The 14063-nt window shown below is 32.6% G+C and overlaps 1 protein-coding gene and 1 long non-coding RNA gene across 2 annotated transcripts; one reads left to right on the top strand and one right to left on the bottom strand.

Annotated features, from left to right (window-relative positions):
* Positions 1–258: 258 nt before the first annotated feature.
* Positions 259–1227, bottom strand: LOC134280321 (uncharacterized). The gene is made up of 2 exons (XM_062762739.1): positions 1004–1227; positions 259–795 (listed from the first exon to the last, which is right to left on the bottom strand). Exons 1-2 carry the CDS (start codon positions 1224–1226, stop codon positions 656–658), a joined length of 363 nt encoding a protein of 120 aa, XP_062618723.1. The 5' UTR covers position 1227; the 3' UTR covers positions 259–655.
* A 3873-nt stretch (positions 1228–5100) lies between these two features.
* LOC134280322 (uncharacterized) lies at positions 5101–14053 on the top strand. The gene is made up of 4 exons (XR_009994882.1): positions 5101–5321; positions 11801–12031; positions 13619–13687; positions 13995–14053. It is a non-coding gene; the product is annotated as an uncharacterized LOC134280322 (long non-coding RNA).
* Positions 14054–14063: the final 10 nt, after the last annotated feature.

The raw sequence follows: 14063 nt of genomic DNA on the forward strand, positions 1-14063 counted from the left end.
ACAATGTATAACACAAATTCTGTTAAAGTCTCATCAAAATTCATTAAGTGGTACAAGAGGAGCTGCGGATAAGAGATGGGTATCTTAAAGGTAACAGAGGGACGGACGGACATTCCGATCACTATATACAGTCCTACTGTATATACATATGATATAATAAATATAAAGAAAGAAAAGAAAGAAAATAGACGTAACAGTGTTTGCAACTTGATTAGTTTATTGAACATTTGACAAACAGAATGAACAACAAAGATTTTGGCGCGCGTCACTAAAAGATGTATCATTTACATTTTCTGAAAATTTTAGACTGCATGGGAAGCGATCCCCGGTCCCTGATCACTGAAGGGATAGATGTTCCAGCTCAATACCCATTCCTGGGGGTATCTGGAGTCCAAAAGTTCCGAAACACATGAACAAATTGGAATAGTTAACCGAATTTTGTTCGCAGTGCTATTCTCATATATCTGTCTCCATGGCGCAAGAAAAGATTTAGGCGCTTAGAAAGCCATATGAACATACATCAGAGAAAGAGTTTTGGTGTCTCCTCATTGGCTTTGGTTCCAAGATTTGTTTAAATTACAAGCTTTAAAATAACAATTCAGTTTAATTTTAGACACACGCATACATGTATATGAAGGGTTCTTTCAGATACATTCTATTCGGCAGTGACATTGAAATATTTCTCGAGCCTCTCCATCTCCTTATGGGCAACATCGATCTCTTTCTGGACACGGGCTTCCTCACGCTTCTTTTGGGCCCGGGCCTGCTTTTCGGCTTGGGATTTTTCCTGAGATTCTGTCAAACAAATTAAAGTCAATCATAACTATTTATCTTAATTGTTACAATTCTTTTTTCAGGAATTAAGAACATCTTAAATAATTATATTTCATAAATAAATCTATGACAGTAATTATCTTGCAAACAAATACATGCATGTAACAACCTTTACAAATGTACAGAAATTAGTTGATATTGTTTTGGTAATTGATATTCATGCACATACCTCTCCATTTTTCAAAGTCTTTCTCTTTGTTCTCCAGCAATCTGGCAGGGGGCATCTTTGGGGTTTCCTCTGAAACGAAGGTGAGATCAAAGGCCAACCCTCCTCTCATTTCTGTTACTTCATCTGTGACCATTGTTTTGCGTACTTTTTCGTACACCTCCATCTCTTCCTTCATAACGCCGACTTTGTTATTTTTGGCAAAACAACTCTGAAATAGACCCATGATGGTTTCAGAGCGTAAAGGACTATGTGGATAACAACGAAGTTTTTGTTGATATTCTTCCTATTGTGATGTCACAGATGATGTATCCCCGCTATTTGTCTATGACGTCATAATATGCAAAAGTATTGTGTATTTGGTGACGTCAAAAATTTTTTATTTTCAATTGTTTGGAAGAAAAGCCTGGTTTTATGGTCCGTGTGACACATTTAATTCAAAATTCTAAAATCATCAAAAGTTTTAAAATTTCAAAACATTAGGTAAAATAACTCAAAGTGATTTCGCATTTGAAATGTAATTTTTTTAGTTGAAAATTTTTAGAAATCTTCCGATTTCTAAGAATGTTATAAAATGTAACCTTTTTATATTTTACCCTAAGTATTCAAATTTCCATAAACGATTTTGATATTTTACAATTTACTTCAAACCTCTAAATTTCAACTTTCAAAATGTTTAAGATTTTTTGAGAATTGATAATTTTGAATCAAACATTCAAATAATCAAAACGCTTTGAGATTTTAGATTTTTTTCTTCAAATATCCAACCTATTCTCTTCCAAACCCGATCTGAAATTTGAAACTATAATATCTATATCACTTCAAACTTCTAAATATCTAAAAATTCTTTTCGTCGACCAAAAGCGTATTTGTCAATGTGTCAAAATTCAAAACATCTGTGGATTATTTTGGATATTTCTGGTAAAGTTCTAAAATTAAAAATGTAAAAATTGTTTTGGTTAATATTTAAAATTTAAATGTTTGAATCAAAATTCTAAATTTCAAAAAATCTAAAAAGTTTGATTTTAGACGTTTGAAGTATATTTTAAAATATCAAAAGACGTGTACTGAACCTAGGCCTCGGGTTGTTAACTACTAGTAAGTGTAAACTTTCTAAGCCAACAACTGATTAAATACACAAAAGTATAAGATAGCAAAATCGTTTTGGGAAATTTGAATATTCAAGGTTAAAAAAGTAAAGATTTAACGTTTAAGCCAAGAATGAAAAATCATACAAATATATCTCATCTCTATGAAGTCACCCGCTTTAGATACACGTATCTTAATTTTATATCATAGGAAAGAATTTTATTTATTTATTTTTTTTTTTTTGCTGGTGGATATTTTAATTCTTAAAAGTTAAACTATATATGTTCACACAGCATTACCAGTTTAGCTGTAATTTGTCTACGAAATTGACGAAAGCACTGTACAAAACATCAATATTTTATTCAAAATGTGGCGTCCGCTGTCGTCCATCAAAATGTCATCTAAATTTTGAATTTACCGGGTGGTAGTATATATAAAATTTATAACATGACAACTAGTAAATACAATACAACTATACATGTAGTTGTCATGTTGTAAATTTTGTATTTACCGCCACCCGGTAAATTCAAAATTTACAGCATGACAGAACTACTGCGAGCAAAACATCCAGTTATGAAATGGATGTGACAGACTCTGCAATGTCGATCTGGAACAGAATATAAACGTGGGGCTCTGAAATCATTAGACGCTGGATCAGGTGCCATATAGGAGAAAGCATTCCCTGTCGTCCGACATCCGCCACGAGTTCCTTGTAATGATCCGGAAAGTCTTGAAAGTGTTACGTTTTGATTTTCCTGATTTTGGTAAAACTGTCATTTCAAATTTATTAAAAATTCCTTTGAGTTTTTAAGTGAAAACTCAACATAATTATTGAATCTTCTTACTTGGAAACATGAAAATGGGGTGGTTATATATAGAGTCAAACAACTTTTTGCGGTCGTATGACAGCATCTCATGTATGTTTTGATGCAGCTTGAGATAAGTGACCATATTTTACCATGTAAATGGTGTTTTACGTAATAAGGTAAACATTCAGACTTCAATCATAATACGGCAGGAATGAGTCGATAACTGATAATTTCCCCATCACAACATTCCCCAAAAGTCATACGTCATTTTTTTCTCTCGCCTCACCGTGACTTGGAACCGATCGAGTCAATATTATCTCTATAGGCTATTAAATTCTCTGCGTAATTTATACAAAGTTTTTATATATTTTGTATGCATTGTCAATAAAATACAAATGAAAAACATCTTTCAGCTTTTAGGATTTTTCAATGACTGCTCAAAAATTAATGACATATCCTGATGTAAATTAGTTAAGCAGAGTTTTATGAGGAAACATTAAAATTTTTTCTGTTCGATTTGTAAGACCCATCCACGCATCCCATCAAATATTTAAGGGATATCGTTCTCTATAGTTGTGTTACAGTTTTAGCTATTAATAATTAGCAAATCTTCCATCTGTTTGTCTTTCAAAAGATACACTTCGCTCTAAAATATTTTAAAAATCATCTATAATGAAACTACAATAAATATCATCTAAAATAAAGATGAATCGGATGAATAACAGATGCTTGGTGAAAGTCTATAAGGATAAAAATTATAAACCATGTGAGGCATCATTTAACTGGTAACTCTTATTAATGAAAAATAGTGCTTTATTTATTATGTTTGTTAAAATGGTTTTTTTTAAGTTAAATCAGTAAGTAAAAACAGTAGCTGACTTGAGGATTGTTTTTATCTTTATCTGAGTGTGTTACAATGAGACATTTATTGACACAAGGCATCGTGTGTTTTGCCGTTGGAGTTTTCCTAATACATAAAAATTGTGGTAAGTAAATACTGTATACGCATACGCATGCTTATTTCTTTTAAGTATAGATTATAGTGAATTAAAAGGAATGCAGATTCAGATACAATGTATGAATGTTTGACTGTTTCTCATGAATAAACAAAAGTTAAATAAGGAATCACTGTCTAGTTAGGAGAGTATGCCAGGGCATTGATGTCCCTGGCATACTCCCCTAACTAGACAGTGATTCCTTATATTTTCATTTCATTGTAAAATAAAATGGTAGATTTAGACTTAAAAATGCAGACATAGACTTAAATTACACGAGGACGTCCATGCCAATTTCAATAGTCCTCGCCCAGTGATGTCGAACACCTGAGCAGCCGCACGAGATTTACATGCACATTTTACCTCCTTAGCGTCAGACACAGAGACAGATGCGCACGAGATTTGCATGCATTTTAGGCCTCCTTAGCTCCTGACCTATCGACCTGCCTAATTTACATTCCGGCAGAATTATCAAGAAATAAACTCCGACAACTTTCAGAGAGTTATCACAGAGAAAAAAAATTAGAAATGGAAATATAAATATATATATAAAAAAGAAAGAAAATTATTCCCCATCAAAAATTTATTCAAGATAAGAATAAAACAGCAATTCCAATGTTGAAACAGAAAAAAAAATTGAAAAGGAAATTAAACTAAATAAAATCTAACACTTATGGGTGACCATGCACGTTTGACAATTATATACAGTATACTATATACTATATATAGTAGTTAAAACTGATAAGATTAAGGCTCATAAACCCTCTCAGTCTACTCACTCATATATAAAAAGTTGCTTGAACCTAAATGATTTTCCAAAAGAAATGCATTTTTAAAGAACATTTATAGCTGCAGAACTGTAGCTCTCCGAAAAAATAGTTTGAAAGACCCGAGAGCTACAGTGTCATCCATTGTTAAAACTTACCTCAATCGCGTAATGTAGGTGTTATGAGTTGATTATCCAAAAATGGAATTTGTATATTTCTTTCTCTAAAAGACACTTCATGTAACACTTGTTAATTAAAGCAACATTGATATTTCAGTTCTTCTATGATAATTAAAAGATGCAATATTTGAATGAAAATCTTGGGCCTTTCTGTTTTCAATTAATGCATAATAAAATAAGACGTATAACATGAATGCCATTTAACCAACGTTTTTCACCCGTTTATTCCACTGCAGCTCAGATCTGTAATTTGGGACGCGAATACCTAGAAAATACTTCGATATCATCAGAATATGTATATGAAAATTACAACGGGAAACCAAGTCTCTCAGCAGAGAAGGCCTTGGATGGAGAATATCACAACCATTCACACGGATGTGCCGGTTCAAAGGCCAATGGAGTCATTGGGGAGGCTTGGTGGCAAGTTACCTTCAAGTCGTCTTCCAAGATTTTTAAAATCAATTTGGTCTTCAGGGAGAATTGTAAGTTCATATATTATATATTAACCTGTATATCACTCAATTTTACTGTTGAATTCATTAAATCATATTACGGTGTGATCCGACTTTCCGGATCACCGCACACAGCGGCCGTGGTTTTCTAAATCTATGTCACCCCCTCTAAAGCTGATGACGTAGTGCACAGCATATGTGACCTTTTTTTAACTTGCCTGGAAAAGCTGTTTTGTTTCAAGTAAATGAACAGGTGGGTATCAAAATACAGAAATGGTAAAATGGAAATCAGAGACGATCCCGACCTGGTGGACCAAGACCAACAACAACCACCGATGCAATGATAGCTAAAATTCAGAAACTTGCTACTTATGATGGTCGATTGACTGTTTGACAAATAGCTAAGTTAGTAGACATATTTTCCGAGGTTGTCCACAAAGTTTTGAGGGAAAAAACATTACAGACTAAAATGCTTAGCGGGAAGGATACCGGACATTTTGACAAATGAATATAAAACAACAGGGAGTTAGAACAGAAGGACGTACAATTATAAAAGAGTATATGTCTCTGGTTAGAAGAGCTAAACATTTTTAATTGAAAAAATATCAAAAACTGTAATGAACGACGTTTGTTAGAATTTCTAATTGGTGATGACACCTGGATTCATGACTTTGAATCCCAGTGAAATATTAACAATAAATTTCTTTTGCCGATAGTTAAAACACACCTTTTAGGAAAAAATACAAATCTTGGAACTGCCATATATCACATATAACTTGATAAAAAGGTTTCAAAATCTGTTTCAGTTAAAGGAGAGTATTTTTAGAGAAATTGTTAAAATTTATACAATGGCAATTTTTTTTTATTTCTTTCTGAACACCAAGGAATAATTTATTGAACAGCCTTCGTATATTTTCATAACTTAATATAGTCTTAGGAAATAATAGTAATATTTGTGGTTAACTCAAATTGTGAAAGCCAATGACGAAACTTGTATTTATTTCAAAGTTTATTAAATAAATCCAAATTCACAGTGATCGTTTAGTTTTGATCCGAATAAACCAATACACTGCTTATATAAATGTCTACGGATCCGTCCAAAACAGAAAGAGCTGAAGGCTGAACTCCCAAAAAACTAGAGGTACTGTGAGAAATGAGCTCACTAAATGATACCCCCGCCCCCATATGAATATAATGGGAGTGTCCATGTTTTGATGTGGGAAACCCAAAATATGTGTCAGATCAATAAGTAAAATAGGAGGTGCACAATGGCAATATGCAATAAAGATTCTGTGAAAGTTTCTTCAAACATTCAGTGGTATGAGAGGAGTTGAGGATGTATTCCCCAGAGCGTTACAAACAGACGGACGGACGTACAGACAAACGGACGGACGGACAAACCGATTACTATTTCAAGCGGGCTAAAATAAATAAAAGTCCAATTCCCAATTATTCCCAAAAATAGAATGACATGCGAATGTAATAATGAGAGAGAGAGAGAATTGAAAATTAAATTGAGAATCTGAGATAAGAATGAGAAAGAAAGATGCCATTTTCTGGTAAACCAGGGTATTTTGTGCTCAGAGGGTATTCATGATCCAGGATATAAAACTGCACAGTTCACTGGCTGTCCCACTATTACTTACCATCTACGCTTTGTCCGTAGGTCTGTCTGTTGACCTATGAACCCCAACATGGCACCACCCTCTAATGCAGGTAAACACTCATTACTAATGGGCTCAGTCCCCATCTCTACACCTAGCCCTAAGTTCTTTTACTTATATACTTCAAAGTTCCCAATTTTATTGCTCTTGGTGAAAAATCTTATTAATACCGTTGCATTTCCGTTCCAGTTTTATTTCTTATTATCAATGGGCTTGATTGGTCTATTCGGATCAATTTCATTGCAAAACTATAGGTACTGTGAGCAATGAGCTCACTAAATGATACCCCCGCCTCCCATATGAATACTGTAAACGTATTACATTTGGCTGTGTCTTCTTTTTAGCGCTTTTGGCGGAAAGGAACTTCCAGTAATTTAAATACAACGCTAAATGTCTTGCACATATATACATTAATAAAAACATTGAGAAATGCGCTAAATCAAATCTACGCTAACTCGTTCAAAAATCAATTTTCGCTAAATATCGTTCACGCTAAATATAAAACATTTCTAGTATAATGGCAGTGTCCATGTTTTGCTCTGAAAAATCCTAAATATATGTCAGATCAAAAAGTAAAATAGGAGGTGCACAATGGCAATATGTAATAAAAATTCTGTGAAAGTTTCATTAAATTTCCTTCAGTGGTATGAGAGGAGTTGCGGATAAGAGATGGGTACCCCAAAGCGTAACAGACGGACAGACGGACGTACAGCTGAACGGACGGACATACCGATTACTATATACCCTACCGCTTTTTGATCCGACACATATTTTGGGTTTCCCATAGCAAAACATGAACTCTGCCATAATATACATATGGGAGGCGGGGGTATCATTTAGTGAGCTCATTGCTCACACTAACTCTAGTTTCATTTTACTTTTACTACTAATAATTACAAATGAGTATGATATGAATATTGTCTTATAAGTTTTAAAAGATTATGAGAAAGTTTTAAATCAAACTACATGTATGACGGAGAAATATTTAATTATGTTCTAGAACAGGGGGATATATGCTGACTTAAACGCACTGAATATTTTCATAAGTAATGGCGTCATATGTTTTAAATGACGTCACGAAAATGACGTAAATTTAAGATGTCCATGATTATGGGCAGCGGAAAGGGCAAAAATTACCATAATGTAAAAATAAACAATTATTTTAATTTCAATGACCATAAAAACTTAACAAATGATATACAATGCATAATCAACAGACGTTTTCGCACAACAAACATACATTAAAGCAAAACCAACGACCACGTACGTAACAAACATGTATGAATGCAAAACCAACAATCATCTTTGCAGTACAAACGTACAAAAAACACAAATAAAAACACAAAATAAATTTAACAAACGTGCAAGCGGTAAATCTAGTCCTTCCGGCTCCCGACGGTCCCGGTTTTTGTTTGTGTTTTTTCCTTGGGGATTTCCTTTTTGTCGGCGCACAGAAACTCTTCACACTTCTCAGGCACATTTCTAAGTTTAAAAAAAAAAAACATTAAATATGATACATGTATATATAAAAACTTTACGTTTGTGTCCGCAGTATCACCTGTCAAAAAGCGGTAAATCTAGTACTCAGTTATAAATGCGAAAACCACTAAAAAAAGGATACCGATGTTTTCGTAGAATAGCGATTAAAAACAAGAAATTGAGGTATATTTTTTTAAATAAATAAAAACCCTCATTTGCATATGCATGCAAGATAATTTGTATGCACAAAAATTCCCCACACATTTTTTTATCGTAGAGAACTCTTGGCCACATCATGTTTATGTTCCCAGGCTCTACAACATGGACGTAGTTCTACCTCGGATCCCCCTTTAATTTTTCCTTTGCTTAGAGTTGGGTTTTATCCTTAAAATTTCAAATAAAAGAAAAGAATTTACATAAAATGAAAAAAATATCTCATTCTCCTGAATGCCGTTTCTTCATTTTTTATTTTGTTTTTGTTTTCTCCAATTCTTTAAATATTACAAGAATTTACATAACAGTGACATATCATATTACAGGCACGTAGCAACATTTCCCAATTTTAAGAAAAAGGTAACATAAAAGGGGGTACGTAGTATATACATGTATATTTGGGGAAAATGGTACTGAAATAAGTTGAACCGACCCCCCCCCCCACCCCCTCCACACACACACACACACAAGATAGGTTTTCGAGTTTGGGCTATTTCATTTTAATTTCCTTTTTGTTTTTGCTTGTCAAGTTTAAAAAAAAAAATTCATCTTGTTTGAATTTTTTTCTCTGGTTACCCTCTCCTTTCAAAAACGATGAGCACTACGTCAATGTATAACAATGCAATATTTTCAATTTGCATGGTTTTACAATAGGTACAATGTTAGATTATGTTAGAAATGTTAGAAAATTTTGATAAAAAATCTTATTTGAAATCAAATCATTTGGATGTTATGAATTTTATAGAATCTAAACTTTCATTTTGAAATACTAATTCCATCCACAGGGGCTTGTGTAGACAAAAAAAGTCAGTTAAAAAGAATTAGTACCTCGGAGAAAAATACACAGTGTATTTTTCTCCGAGGTACTAATTTTTTTTAACTGATTTATTTTCTCTACATAAGCCCCTGTGTTCCAGCTTTTTGAGAAGAAATATCTTCTCAATATCAATATTTTTAATATCTTTAAAGATACATGGACACGGATTTGAAGTTCATTTTATTTCATCTAAAAGTTATTGAAACAAGATTGCTACTTTTCCTAAGTATTAAGAATAAAATTAAAATTTGCGAGATTGCAAGGGTCCGTCTAAAAGTTTGAAGTTTTAATAACTTTTAGATGAAATAAGATTTTTAATATATTTTTGTGTGAAATGCTATTACAAAATATAAGTCGTAATATTATACAGAAAATATTAACTCCAAATCTGAGTCCATGCACCTTTACTTTCTACGTCTCTTAGTTTTCATATTTATAAGGAAGTACTACATTAAACGCTTTTGGAAGGTGATACTGCTGATTCAGTAATAAATATTATTGAATTAATTTAAAAAGGAAATATGCATAAAAAGTTTGAAGAGTTTCTGTGCACCGACAAAAAAGACCCCCCCCCCCCCAAAAAAAACCCCACAAAAACGGGACCGCCGGCAGTCGGGAAGACTAGATTTACCGCGTGCACGTTTGTTAAGTATTTTTCGTGTTTTTTATGTACGTTTGTACTGCAAAGATGATTGTTGGTTTTGCATTCATACATGTTTGTTACGTACGTGGTCGTTGGTTTTGCTTTAATGTATATTTGTTGTTCGCAAACGTCTGTTGATTATGCATTGTATATCATTTGTTAAGTGTTTATGGTCATTGAAATTAAAATAATCGTTTGTTTTCTCATTATGGTAATTTTTGCCCTTTCCGCTGCCCATACATGATTTCTACGGAAAATGTATATATTTCGTGGTTATTTTGAGTAAAAATCACCAAGCACAGGTCTGATCAGGCTCAATATTTTGATTTAATGTGTAGAATGATAATATTAATGAAAGAGCTATATATGTTAAGAGCCAATTTTGGCCCCCTAAAAATCAACATCTTAGAATATATTTAGATCTGTTTAATTTATATTTATTTTGTAGAAAAGATTATATTAGAAATATTTCCAATATATTTTTCACATTTATATGCCCTCACTGGCTGTAAATGACATGAAAAGTAATGCTATTTTTGCTATCTAACAAAAAATGCCAAAAATATGCCTTTTCTTGATGATTTTTCTGATGGGAAACATAGAGCGCAATGTAGAACATACATAATTTTTCTGTCACCAATTTGTATTGGATAAATACATCTTTTGTAAAAATATAATGTTTGTTCTAGGCTGCTCTCTATATTTTCTGGAAGAAAAACTGCTTGGAAATAAGCAGTTTTATACGAAATATGCTAAAATGGCGGGAAAACCTGAACTTTATGATGTCATATTTGAAAATAACGTCATTCTGATGAAATTGAAAATGTCCAATGAAAGTCGCATATATAGCTGTACAAATTAAAGCTATATATTAAGTAAAATTAAGATATTCATTTTAAGGGGCCTATTGAGACACTTATCATATATTGCTCTTTGTAAATATTGTTCCTGAGCAAACTTGCGCTCTATAATTTTTAAAGGTAAAATTGTTGAAATTTTGTCCATTTTGTCCTTTTCTAAAAAATGAGTGGGGAGTGGGCAGATTCCCCCCGATTCCTCGTGTGCTATATAAAATTATTATAAAATTGGACTATAGTTTGTGACGTCATAAAAACAAATATTGTCAATAAACTACTTTGCAACTATAATATGTTCTGTAAATTTATATTTCTCATACAATTCAAACAATTCAGCACATTTTAAAAAAATTTCAAAATTTGACTTTTGTGGGGGCAAAGATATGCAATATACCGCATAGAGTGTTTTGCAAGCGTTTTCTTCTTTTGAAGTAACCAGCAATGAATTCTGTTTACCAGAGCTTCAATGGCCTTGATCATATTTCATGTAGTTTAAAGACTGTACTATATTTTGAAAATGAAATAAATATATTTTAAAACATATGAAATGATTTTATATTGTCCAAAAAAAACACAACTTTTTTTCCTTTGTGTATAGTGTGTCTTTACTTGAGCAGTTAAAAAGCCTCATTTATAAATGATTCATTATAAAGTATCCCAAAGAATTGTTATCGAGTATAAATGAGTAGGCCTAAATATATAAAAAAAAATTACACCTATTACTTGTAAAATCAAGCTGTCCAAACAAAATAATATAGAACTACATGTAGAACATAGCTGAAATGTTTAAAGCTAACATTGACTAAGACGGCAAAAATATGATCCTGTTATTTCAGATACCCGACATGATGGCTATTATGTATTCATCACAAATCAGACTGTAAAGGTAGAGGAACTGTCCTCTCTAAGTCCCGTGTACCATGACGAAGAACCCAGTCCCAGCTATCAAAATACCATCGTTTTCCCCGGGGGAAGGGACGGTATACAAGTGTTCCTGTACACCAACGAAACAAATCGACCAACCGAAAACTTTGCTGTGATTGAGCCTTGCGAGGTGGAAATTTATGGTAAATTGTCGTTATCTTAAATAAAATTTAAAACTTATCAAAATAAATCATTTACATCGTACATTGCAATTTTTTCTCGCTTATATTTGTGTTGTGAAAGACTATGTACTTCAATAAATAACCCAAAATTGATGGATATATTTACACTTATATATACCAGAAACCATCGATGTTTTTCAGTCCGTTGCCTGTCGTTGTTGTAATAAACTATTCACTTTTTCAACTTCTCCAATTTCAACCATTGTCACAAAGCATCCTTAGGTGTAGGCGATAACAGTTTTTACTCAAGCCCTAGAGTTATCTAAAACGATGCTAGGTCATCGATTTACTCAGATTAAAAACACAAATAAATATTATTTTGGTAGATAAAAATTTTTCTAGAAACAAAAAAGAAGCTTAATTATCCTGAAAACTTCTGTATATTCAAAGATATTAAGTGTTAAATATCGGATTCTATTCTATGGCGTATGAACAATAAGTGAAACTCCGCACCCGCAACAGTTTCTATACAGAGATTTCGCGCTTTCCTTTGCGTAGGGATCTCAGGTAACTTTTTACAGTCGCCGACAAAGCATCCTTGGACTAGTCCACAGACTCTGAAAGGTGACGCAGGTTACCCCATCGTTAACAAATTCTACAATGCATGACCAGAAAATGTATGGCTGTACCCCCAACTGAAATTGCTTTTCACGGGCCTGCAAATGATGCGTACTTGGAGTGACAGTAAAATACTAGTAATAGCACAAAATCCATGTTAATTCTCAGATTATTTAAAGCTTTGGTAACGGAACCTATATAACTTCTTTTGGATTCGTACGGAATATGTATTGGACATGCCAATCTGTTAGATGAAGCCCATCGTCTCAAGCCACGGTCCGGAGTAGGAGAGAATCGTACATCTTTGGCCGTGGTTTACAAGGATGGATGAACCCGAGCCCCCCCCCCCCTTCCACTTTGAAAAAAAAAACTTTTCTACAGGCTTGTGGCAAGCTATTTAGATTGATGTATATATTGAATATGATGTACGTCATTAAGCAAGAAATATAACAAAAAAACTTATGTAGTTTGAAGTATACTAAATGTCTACATTAAAAAAAAAATATTTCATTCAATTACGAAACGGAAACGTTACTATACGCGCATGCTCTATAAAATATTTCTGAAAGTGTGTCACGTAAATTCATCTTAAAAAGTAGTACGATGAACTATATTTCTTCTAATTTAATTCAATTTAGGAATTTTGTTTCATGTACATGTAGTTTATTCAATAGAATATTGAACTCAATAGCCCTAATCTTATACATATACCATTTTAGGATATTAATGACACTTCCTAATTGACTTTCTACAGCTTGAGTATTTCTGACGTTTTGTCAGTATATACCTGTTTTTCTCTTTTTCAAGGGAAAATAATAAAAAAAAAGAACATTAAAAAATCTTGCTCCTCCAGAATTACTACGACAATTTAGTAAAAAAAAAAGTGTTGTTTTTCTTCTGTAAAGCGTATCCTTATACCAGTTTGTTCATATATTTATTATGTATAGATATAAGTTTGAGAGAATAGAAATATTTTTATGCATTTTTTAGGATGTGTTAACGAAACCTCTGAGAATTGCACTTGCCCAAGCGAAGTTGCCGAAGAGAGCTTTAGTAGAAGTTGGTTATTGTTTGTTGATAACTGCGTATAACTTTTGAAATGAAAAAATAAAAAAGCATATCATACACAGTATATTATAAAACTAACTTTAAAAAGATCTCTTTTCAAACAAGCAATTAAAAAAATACACGAAAACATAGTTCTAGTACATGTACATGCATATATAAAAAAAATAAACGTCTTTCTATAATGGTAAAGCTAGACTATTTCATGTATTTTATATTTTAATTCTAAATAAAACAATTCTTACATTGATATTAACTTTAGATTATCTCATTTCGATTTGATAATTTGTAATTGTTTCAGCCGTTTGGAATTCGACAGTGGTATTTAAACACGGAACATTCTCACTCAGGTGTTATGACAATTACCTGT

This window comes from Saccostrea cucullata, unplaced genomic scaffold (genome assembly GCF_032062105.1).
Source record: "Saccostrea cucullata isolate Sc308-1 unplaced genomic scaffold, CSIRO_AGI_Scuc_v1 ctg5812, whole genome shotgun sequence".
Lineage (NCBI taxonomy): Eukaryota > Metazoa > Mollusca > Bivalvia > Ostreida > Ostreidae > Saccostrea > Saccostrea cuccullata.